Raw genomic sequence first — 11056 nt, forward strand, 5'->3', positions numbered from 1 at the left:
AAATGATCAGGCACTTTTGAAGGTCTTTAAGCCACCGGGAGAATGGGTGGGATGAGTCTGGGGTGCTGGAGCCCAGCTCCATGCCCTGTCTTGGTGGGGAAAGTGGGATGCTGCCGGCAGCGCTGCGGGCTCCCGTCTGCCCTCCTGCACTGGGGAGCTTTATTCCTCCCCAGAATATGCATCACTCGAGTCTTTATTTACAAATAAAGGGGCAAAACCCATAAATCCTGCCAGGAGGGAAACCACATCCCGGTGCTGAGGGGCGAGACGAATCCATCAGAAAGCTCCCTGCTTCCCCCAGCCCTCACCACCCACAGCTCTGCTCCCAAAACAGGCTCTGGTTTTGGGATGAGTGGGAGGAAAAGCAAAGTAATGGCCCTTTGTGGGATTTAGGGTGAAATCTCAGCCCTGGGAGAGCCAGGGGCCTGCAGGGAAGTGGGGCAGAGCCGAGCAGGGAGGCACAGAGCAGGAGGAGAATGGCAACGATGAGGGATGCTGGGGGCTGCATTTTTCCCAGGGATATTTTCCATACGGACCCTATAGATCCCCAATTCTTCTGACCCACTGTTTTTTTAAGCTTTTACCCTTCCGATCTCTCCCCCATCCTCACAGGGAGCGAGCAAGCGGCCGTGGGGAGCCTTGGCTGCCCGTTGGGGTCGGCACATTTCCCCCATGCCTCCAGCTGCAGACGCCTTTCTGGGCACCCCGTGCGCCCTGTGCGCCCCGGGACGAGCTGCCAAAAGGGCACCAAGGGCTGCTGAGGTCCTTCCCTAAAGCTGGGGGGCTGCAGGGTTGGGATGAGCAGGGGGCCGCAGGGCTGGGCTGCAGAGGGCACGAGCAGGAGGCTGCATGGAGGAGCCCGATCCTGCTCCGAGGCAGCCTGGCAGCTGAGCGCTCCCACACGCGATCGCACAGTCCCCTCTAGTGGATATTCCTCCTGCATCCCGTGGATCTCTCCTGCACGCCCGCTGCTGCCTTGCCCACGATGTGCCTCCAGGCCCTGGCCTCGAGCAGAGAGGCCGGGCACCATCCTGCTCCAAAATGGAGCGTGGCAGCCCCGCAGGTGCCAAACCCCATCCGGCTGCCTCCGGGGGCTGAGCCATCGCTGGCTCTGCTCGCTCCCAGCCTGAGTTATTCGGGTGACTCAGCCTCCCTCCATCCCCTGCCCTGGCTTTGTCCCACACCACCCGCAGCCCTTGCATCAGGGCTGGCCCCTGCACAGCACGGCTGGGCTGACCCCGGCCCCGCAGCCCCCTCTTGGAGTTCTTTGGGCATCGGCCAACAAAGAGTTTAGGAATAATGCAGGCGAGAGCATCGCTTTCTGTGCCCTGGCCAGGTCCTACAAGCAGGACCAGAGTGTGCCAAAATGGGCTGGAATGGGGGTGACGTCCTTACAGGGGTGTGCCTGCACCCACACCCTGCGCCCAGTCTTTGGGACCAGCCGAAATCCCCATAGATTTTGAGTGATGCCCCAATTCAGCCCCCATTATGCTCGAGGTGCTGTCATTGCTCTTGACATCCTTTCCTCTCTGTGCTGCTCTGCCCCACGGCCACATTCACCTCCTGGGGGTGTTTGGGGGTCTCTGGTGCAGCCCCTGCCCATGGGGAGGGCACCAAAGCTCCTGGGCAGGGGGCTGCAGCTCCCCCCTGCTCCGGGGAGGTGCCGCTTGCAGGTCCCTGCACCTTGCTCCATCCCTTGCTGGGGAACGTGCCCCCAGTGCCACCACCACAAGGGCAGCCCCAAAACGTAGCCACAAGGGGAGAGAGGTGCCTGTTCCCCTAACCACCCCCCTGGGCACATTTTTTGGGACCGTGGTGGCATTTGGGGGGTGCACACCCAAAGGCAGCTGCGCCCCCAGAGCCCACCGCCCCGCAGAGAGAGGCTGAGCCAGTGGCACAGAAAAATTTATTGTGCGTCTCCTTTGCAGCGTGGCAATGAGAACATGCATCTTTTTGTAGCCCAAACAGAGTGGAAAAGCCCCAAATCTCCGCTTTTTGGTTAACCCTGAGAGTGCCAGGGGCACGCGCCGTGCCTGAGCTCCAGCAGGATTTCCTCTCCAGCTCACGGGTGTCACAGCAGAGCACAGAAAGACACAGTCCAGCCCTGCTGTGAATGCCCCATCCTCCCTGCAGGCCCCCAGCATCGGGGTTTGGGCTCAGAAATGCACATTTCGGGCACGAGCCGTACCACGGTTTTCCTTGCCGTGGCATCTCGGCGGGGTCCGAGCTGTGGCAGGATTGGGCTCGCCGGTGAAGGGGCGAAATTAAGGAGTTCTTGCAGCCGGCGAACGCAGGGGTCTGAGCTGGAGGAGGAAATTCAAACTGTCCTTAAAGCTGGACGTGGCAGTGAGCTACTGCCAGGAGAAAACAAACAAACAAACGAGAACAACAAGAACAACAACAAGAGGGGGAAAAACAACTCCCATGCTTCGTCCCAGCGTCAGTGCTCGTTTCCTCTGTGCCACGCTGATCCCGGAGGAGGGCACAGGAGGCCGTTCCCTGCCTGCAGCATCCCCCCCAGCACTAAAACTGCCCCTGGGCTCTCGTTCTGCCCACAGGGACTCTGTAATGGCATTATTATTGTGCTGGCAGGGCTGTTTTCAGGTTTTCTGGCCCTGAGGATTCCCCAGCCCCAGGTGCAGCCCTCCCCAGCTCCCCCACGCAGAAGGCAGAGCCTCCTCGGGTGGGAAACTGCAAAACCCAAACTGCGTTTCTGGGAAGCCAGATGCCAATAAACCCCGGTGTTTATTGCAGTGCTCCGCGGCAGCCTCTGTTTTATGGATGTGCGTTTAAAAATAAAAGCTCTGTGCGTCCCAGCTGGCTGCAGAACGGCTCGAGCACTAAAAGGACCACGCGGCTGGGGGATGGAAAGTCGGGTCGTGGCCCCAACAGGACGGCAACCACATGGGATTTCTGTGAGCCTCACACAGGGAGAAATTCCTGCCCTGCTTTCAAGTATATTTGGTGTGCATCCACGTGGTCTCTCTGGCATCACACGTCTCACCAAGGGGGAAAGATCTGGACCTGGAAAGCTGCATCCCTCGGGTCCACCCTGGCTTTGGGGGAAAGATGTGGGGTTTGGGGCAGCCGTAGCAACATGGCAGCTCCATTTCAGCTCGAGGACAGGTTGGGAAATGGCTCTGGAGAGCTTGGGGAGCTCTTATTTAAATGGTGCCACGAGGGACAAGCTGAACTCGGAGCCCATGCAATGCCATGTGTGATGCTCGGCAGCCGCAGCAGCTCCTCAGGAGCAGCCCAAAGTGGTTTAAACAGGATTAAAAAAAAAAAAGTTAAATCCTTGCGGTTCGTCACTCCTAGACCACAGAATCTTTACACAATTTCCCCATCCCAAGAGACGGGGCAGCTTTCAGAGAGAGCTGAGGCAATTCGGGCTTCACCCCTGGCCTGCAGCAGCTGGGGAAGGCACGGATTTGGAAGCACCGACTTCGAGAGCCCCTCTGAGTCCCAGGCGTGGTGGGGCAACTGCTGCTGCTGAAATGTGCTGTTTGTTGGCTGCGTGGCTTTCAGCTCACATTGTTTTTTTGCTGACGGGGCCAAAAGGAGAGAGGAGAGGGAAGCCAAAGGCTTGGTGAGCAGCACACAGGGTGGCTGACCCATGCCACATGTCCCAGAGGGGAGTTTTACCCCTGTGGTCAGCAAGTCCTTGGTCTGGGTCAGCAGGGGATAGTGGTGGGATCCCAAACGGGGTGGGGAGTGCTGCTGGATACCCCAAATGACCCCTGTGAGAGCTGCAGCGTCCCTGCAGGTCCCCAGGGCTCTGCCTGGGGACACTCAGTGCGGTGCCCCCCCAGGACAGGGACATCCCCTCTCCGGGGCCGGCAGGAGAAGCAACAGTGGCTGCTTTGTGGTGCAGTTCAGAGGCTGGTGCAGGCTCAGGGAGGTGGGAACCAGCCAGGCAGGGAAAAAAGAGGCACAGCTACATGAAACGTGTCCCTCGGGGAGCTGCCGCTTGCTCCAAGTGCTCCCTTTTCAGTGCCCGTTGTTCCAGCTGGCCACTCGCAGCCCCAGCCAGCTTCCCCGAGGTGAAATCAGACAATTTGGCAATCAGCTGGGCAGTACTGACGGTCCCACTGCCTCAGCCTGGTGGTTTGCACCACCCAGGGCTTTCTGCGTGGAAGGATCCATCCCTAGAAGGATCCCCCTCTGGGTGGATGCACACCCAGAGCTCTCCTGGCGGGCTCATTTTGGGCAGGATGAGGAGAGAGATGGGGCACGGACCACGCAGCCAGCACCGTGCCGACCTCCCTGGCTTTGAAATCCATCAGATCACCGGTTTGTGAGGTGAGATGTGAGCTGCAGAAGCTGCTGGGCTTCCAAAAAGGGCTTCTGCCAGCACTGCTCGGCCTGCTTGCTGCATCAGCAATGCCCAGGGTGAGCGGCCCGAGTGGAGAGCAGTGGGAAAAGAGCCCCAGAAGCTCGTGAGGTGAGTGCCAAGAGCTGGGGAAGGAGGAAGAGCCTTTGGGCAGGGTAAAGAACCCCCCTCACCTCTGCCAGCCCGTCAGCAAGTGCCCGCATGGTTTCTTGCAGCTCTTGTGTAAAGAAACATCTGCTCCCTTCTTCCCAAAGCAGCCCTAAAGCCTCTCTGTGTGTAGCTGCAGCAGCTCCTCAAGGACGAGGGTGGATGGGGATCCTTCAAGCCAGCCGGAGGACAACTCCACCACGGGTGTGACCATGCCCCAGCAGGACAGAGAGCCACTCCGTGCCATGCTGGAGGAGGACGGTGATGCTGGGGGTGCAGACGTGGCAGTAAATGCCCCTGGCTGGGCTGAGATCCGCTCCTGGGGTCCTTGCTGCTTCATCTCCCCTTCCTCTCCACTCTAGGGACGGCATCTGTCTGTCTGTCCGTGGTGTCAGCCTTCAGCAGGACTCTGCAGGGCACCAAGTGGGTGGCCACAGCCCCAGGCGGCCACGGGAGGCTGGTTTTTAGGTGGCCCGGCCGGGCGGCAGCCGTTTGCTGTCCAGAATGGCCCTCCAGTCGTCAGTCCAGGACTGCAGGCGGCGGCTGGGGGGCTTCAGCTGCAGGTGCCTGTTGTGGCAGGCTGTGAAGAGCACGTGCTCCCAGCTGGGGTTCAGCTCGGCCCCTGTGAAACAAGGAGAGAGGTCAGCTCACCCAGTTCCTCCCCTGCAAGGCGCAGAGCTTGATCTTGCTCACAAACGTGGACACAACCCCCTGATAAGAGCTTCCTCAGCCAGGCAGGGACCAGCACCCATCACCCCCGATGCCACCTACCCCTTGGGGCCGTAGACTGTCACTTCTGCCACCCCACAGCGCCCTTACCTGTTATGTCAGGCCTGTCGTCGATAAGCAGGTCAGCAGAAACCACCGTCTTATCTCGCGTCAGAACGATCTGCTCGAGGAACTCGGGGCCGAAGTGCTTCTCCACCCAGGCGTACTGCAAGGCGAGGGGGAGCAGTGAGAGGAGGCAGGCTGACACGAGCTCTGACACCCTGCCGAATTGGTTTGTTAGCAGGAAGGGTTCAGATGCTGCTGGAGAGCAAGCAGCAGCTTTAAAAAACCCAGGCATCAGGATGAAACATTAAGACCACGTGAATGCAAGTGGCAGAGCTCAGCCGAGGGCAGAGAGGCCACACGGAGAAGATGCCTGGGAACAACGCTGCTGCTGGGGCAGGGAAATGTTGCTGCTGGCTTACGGCTGGGCAGAGCGAGGCACGTGGGGGCTCACTGGAGGGGGTTTCGGACCCACTCACCTTCTCGTAAGGGCAGTAGCGGTACTTCTTGATAGGGCTCGTGCAGATGAACACGTCAGTGCTGCCAAGAGAGAAAAGATAACAAGGTGTTAGCCCCCCCTTGCACAGCATCCCACCCACAGCCACATTCTCCCTTTTGTTGGGAGCAGAGAGCTGAAGGGAAGGGGATGCACAGGGCTGATTCTCTTGGTGAGCACCCTGCAGGTCAAAACCCCTTCTTTCCTCCCGTGCACGGGTGTCTGGTCGGCATTTTCAGTGCTGATGCTGTGCTGAGTACCTCTGCCAGGAGGCAAATCAGCCTGCACGCCACTGCTGCTCCCCCCGTCCGTCCCCAAATACCACAGGAAGGTTTCTACTCACTCTGCCATATTTGCCATTTGCTTCACAGCTTCCACAGCACCGGGGAGCGGGTCCAGCTCGATGAAGAAGTTCTTCGATTCCCAGATGCTGATGGCTTTCTCCTGCGAGGGGAAAGAGAGCGGTTACTGCACAGGGCTTTCTTCTAGAGGCTGTCCAGAACCCAACGAAACCTCGGGTCCGTGTCCAGAGGGGAACTTCTATGTGGATCCAGCTGAAGTGGCCTGGTACCCCCACTGCAATGTGATGTAGTTCAGCTCACGACGCTCTCTGCCCTATTTATCTCCATCAGATCACTTAAAATAGCAGCCGGGCTGCTCTCGTAGGAGACAATGTAATATAGGATGAAATATATGTCAGGATGAACGCCGACAACCTTCCTCGGGGATGCCCGGGCGAATGGAGCAAGAAACTCCAGGCAAGGGTTGGAAACACATAAAATCCAGGTCTGCAGCCCCAGCGCACTGCTCTGGTGCTAGGGGAGAGCTAAGCAAAGAGAAACCACAGGGGGCAAAGCCTTGGGACGAGGACAGAGTCCAGGGGCTGCCTGCAACAGCACCAGCACAGCTCTAAGGAACAGCATCCAGAGCTCCTGTGCTCCCTCAGACAGGTAACGGCTTCTCAGTTGCCAAGAAAAGCAATTATTTTGCACAGACACGGGGTCCTTGGGGAGGAGAGCTTGGGAGTGTTGCCACATGGATGTGGGCAGAGGAAGCAGCCGTGGCCTGGTGTCGCAACGCAGCCGAGCAGCTGCAGCCACAGCTGGGAGGTTTTGGTGGGAGCCCTGCCCTGAAGGGTTGATTTGGAGCATCTCCGCTGCTTTACTTGGGGTGGAGGGATAGGGATGAAGGAAATTCCAATCCCTCCTGGCCTCCTTGCATTGCAGAGTTAAGGAGGAGCCAGCAGAGCATCAGGGTAGTAGAGAGCAGCCTCAGCAGCATTTATACGGTGCTTAAATAAGCTCGTAGCCAAAAACAGACTGGTCGGACAGGCCAGCTAGACTCATCCTGCCTGATGAGTGGGAATCTACTCTGTCCCACCATCTTTTGCCCTTACTACACCTGCAGTGGGGGAAGAGAGCAGGCAACCCACTACATATTTGTGCATGGAGCATTAAATGCGACATGCTGGCATCAAACCCATGCACTTCTCCAAAAAATCCCAGGTAATATGAAAAGATCAGGCACACCTAACTTAAAAGGTTGTCCCAATCAGACCAACTATTGCACTACTTTGCCTGAGGAGCAGAAAACATCAGTGGCTCAGAGGAAAAAAAGAAAGAAAAAGACATATCTTAGTGCCTGCTCAAAAACAAATGCACCGATTCAGCGCAAGAAAACCAGCAGAAATGCCTCCTGGTAGCATGAAAAGAGCAGCCACCCTGCTAGTTTGCCAAAGGGCCAGGCAGACTCCAGTTGCTCAGCCTTAGATGGGTGGGCAAAGATGTTTTATTTCTAAGGTACTGAATGTAGTTGCCCAAGAGACAGCTAAGAAACGTGGCCTGATGCAGCAAAGCACTTCAAACTGTGCTCAAGTGTTTTCTTACAGCAACGACTTCCGTAGCTATTCTGCTTCCACTTATGTCAAAAAGCGTTTTGCAATCAAGCTCGATGGGGGAAGAACTAAGCTCATCTTGAGGAAAAGACCCACTCGGCTCCGAGAGCCAGAATAACTCCCTTTGGCAGAAAAAAATCCCCACAGGCTGGAAATGCCACCCTGTGCCAAACAGGATGGACCCCGCGTGTGAACCTCAATGTTCTTCTCAGCCACCGAGCAGCTCCTACGCTCCTAATCCTTGGTCTGAAAGCAGGACTGCCCTGAAGCTGGTCTGTAGAAGTTTTGTTACTTGTTCAGCCCAAGGTTTGGGGGTTTTTACCATGGCAGATGCAAGATGAGCTCACATGCAAAGTAGTTAACATCCAGGAGAAAGAAAAAAAAAAAGTTATCATGCATTACCCCCTCAAACTTTTAGCATCTGCCTTATTGCGTGGAGGATGTTCTCCATTCCCCATTTCATCAATCTCCATCCCCCTTCCATCAATCCCAGCTAGAGGGGACACGTCATTCCTTCAGCTCTTTGAGCCACCGAGGACTTTGCCAGTGGGAAGCCCTGGCCGTTACACATGCTCTCCTCCTTAGAGCCTCTGTGCTCTTAAAGAGGAGTATTTTATCTGCTGCAACTCCTTTCAACTGGTGCAATTACAAGCCTCAGATAAGACCACAGCCCTCCAAGTGAGCTGGTAAACTCGCAGAAGCAGAAACCGACTTTCTGCAGCACTGAGCCTTTGGTTGAAAGATAAAGTACAACATAAAGAGAGCTCCTGCTTCTAGGCTTTAATTAGTAAAACAGATCACAACATTTTTCAGACATGGGAGGGCTTAGGGTCTTTTTAATTTCCAGTAAGCCCTCACATGAAGCATCACTTGCATGGTTAGCTCTCAACTCCTCTGCCGCGTCCCACCGCGTACATTGCTGTTGAGGAACTCCATAAATCCATCTAGGGATAGTTCCAACCCATGAAGCATGGCCAAATCGGAGCTAGAACAATCCAGCGAAGCGACTTTTCCTCTTTTTTAAGTAAGCAGGTGTTCTGAAAGATCTCCTTTCCTTGCATCTCCATCTGTGCATGCAGGGAAAGGAGACGGACGCATTACAAATGCTGGATTTCTGGGACAAGAGGCACCGCTGGAAGCCCTGCTGCGTGCAGACCTGTGCCTGTATTGGGGTGGGAGCTCCGGCCAGCACCCACCACCCTCCCCAGGGGCCTGTGTGAGCCTCGTGCCAGAGCTCTGGAGGCAAAAGCAGGGTGCAGAGCAAACACGAACCGCGCGAGGAGCCGGGGGGATGCAGAGACTCACGCTCAGCTCGGGTCCCAGGCGCCCGTATTGCTCCGACACCCAAAAGCCCCTCCGGTCCTCCAGGGCAATGTAGGGCTTGTCGGGGTACCTGGCCCTGAATTTCTTGAGGAAGCCTCCCTCGAAGTCGGCCAGCACCCCGTCCATGTCCACCAGCACCCGCAGAGCCCTGCGGGACCCCACTATGGGGCTGGGCCCCCTGCCCAGCCCTGCCAAGGGGCCACAGCGCCGGGGGGGGCGGAGGTGCAAGATGCTGCTCAGCAAAATCATGGTGGGAAGAGGGGGGGGGGGCTCAGGACAGCTGGGGAGGGTCTTTGGGGGGGGAGAAAAAAGGGGAGACTTTTATTTCAAGCACGGAACCTGCAAGCAAGCAGCCCTTGCAAGCGGCTCCCCTGGGAGATGCAATAGGGGAGAGCGGAGGGGATGCGAGGGGGAGCAAAAGGGGTGCGAAGGGGAGCAAAGGGGGTGCGAGGGGGTGCAAGGGGGATGCGAGGGGGTGCCAGGGGGGTGCTGAGGGGATGCGGAGGGGGTGCAGGGGCTCGTCCTCGCCCCGGGACCTCCCCGCCCCATCCCCTCCCTTGCAGAGAGCAGCGAGCAGGCGGCTGCGGGGCTGGGGAGGGGGGTGATGGTGGAGGTGGTGGTGGTCTCAGGAGCCGGGGGTCGGGGCCCGGAGCTGGGACGTCCCCGACCCGGCAGTGCAAAAGCCCAGTTCCTCTTCCCGGTGCCTGGCCGAGCCCGGAGAGCGACGGCACCGCCTTAAAGCTGCACAAGCGCCCTGCGGAGCTGGGGCTCGGCAGCGCCTCCGAGCCTCTTGAAGCCTCCCCCCGGCTTCTCCCTCCCCTCTCCCCGTAGCCCCCGGTGCAGCCCCGGGGCTTGCACCCGATGCCAGGGTGCTGGGGTCTCCCTTGGGACCCATTGTCCCGGCTTGGGACCCCGGGGGTGAAGGCAGGGCTGGCATCTTTTAGGAGCCCCCCGCTGCCTCCCCTATGTCCCTGGGTCTTTTCATAGCTGCAGGGGGTGCGGTGGGTGTATTGGGGTGCGTGGAGGTGATAGGGGTGCAGGTGGAAGCCACGGGGGGATTTTTGCTGCGAAGATGCAGTGTGAAATATAGCAGCACCCTTACAGCAAGTCGTGGGGAGAAGTGAGAGTTTGCCCAGAAACCTCGCTGGATCTGACAGCTCCGTCCACACAAGCGCTTGTGGAGGTTTGCAACATGGACCCAGAGCTCTTCAGTGCACCCAGAACTCATCAGTGATGGGAAACATTTGCAAAAGTGGCCGTGGAGACGGGGACTCAAAGTGACACAAACAAGTGCTGGCACAAAAACAGCATGCGTAAAGGGCTGAATGTTCTGACACAGGACCAAACATCACCATGGCCCAAAAACCACTTTGGGGATTTAAGCTGGTGAAGAGCCGGGAGGCATCGAGAGTGTGACTAACAGCATTAGGCAACCGCTGGGCTGAGGAGGAAGAGATTTTGGCTGACAGCAACGACACGACTTAGCGGATCCAGAATATTTAATCTTTCGGTTCCAGCTTGTTTTCCTTGGAGTATGTTGTTCTTGTTTCATGTAAAGGGCAGACGGGCTGTGGAGAGCAAACGGCTTGGTGAAGGTCAGGGAGTGAATATACAGAATACAGAAAGGGAGTGAATGCAGGAACAGAATTCCTGACAGCTGGGTGTACGTAACAGTAACATAAATGTGAGTTTCAGGGGGAAATGTGAAGTTTTGAGGCTGTATTCTTATTTCACTCAAGCAGTCACCATCCCCGGGGGTGTTCAAGGAGGGGTTGGACGTGGGGACATGGCTCAGTGGTGACAGCGGTGGTAGGGGGGGTTGGACCAGATGAGCTTGGAGGTGCTTAACGACCTTGATTCTGTGATAATTGTGGTAATTGTGATAATTCTGTGATGATTGTGTGATATTTCAGTGATATTTCTGTGATTCAGAGCAAGGACTGGGATCTCATGCTTTATTTCTGGCCGCGCACTGGCAGCACACACACACCCCCTCCTTTCAACCCAGGCACCGGGGAGGGCCCTGAAACAGCCCCAAACCCCACGCGTGACGCCATGGTGACACCATCATGACGTCACCCCGCGGCCCTGC

At 57.3% G+C, this 11056-nt stretch overlaps 1 protein-coding gene across 1 annotated transcript; it reads right to left on the minus strand.

The window, feature by feature from the left end:
* Nucleotides 1-1889: 1889 nt before the first annotated feature.
* NT5M (5',3'-nucleotidase, mitochondrial) lies at nt 1890-10975 on the minus strand. The gene is made up of 5 exons (XM_084536225.1): nt 8947-10975; nt 6091-6191; nt 5731-5791; nt 5300-5414; nt 1890-5102 (listed from the first exon to the last, which is right to left on the minus strand). The coding sequence occupies exons 1-5, from the start codon at nt 9211-9213 to the stop codon at nt 4945-4947; spliced, it is 702 nt and encodes a 233-aa protein (XP_084392351.1). The 5' UTR covers nt 9214-10975; the 3' UTR covers nt 1890-4944.
* Between the last annotated feature and the right edge of the window lie 81 nt (nt 10976-11056).

The sequence above is a fragment of the Aythya ferina genome (genome assembly GCF_964211825.1).
Source record: "Aythya ferina genome assembly, chromosome: 15".
NCBI classification, from domain to species: Eukaryota; Metazoa; Chordata; class Aves; order Anseriformes; family Anatidae; genus Aythya; species Aythya ferina.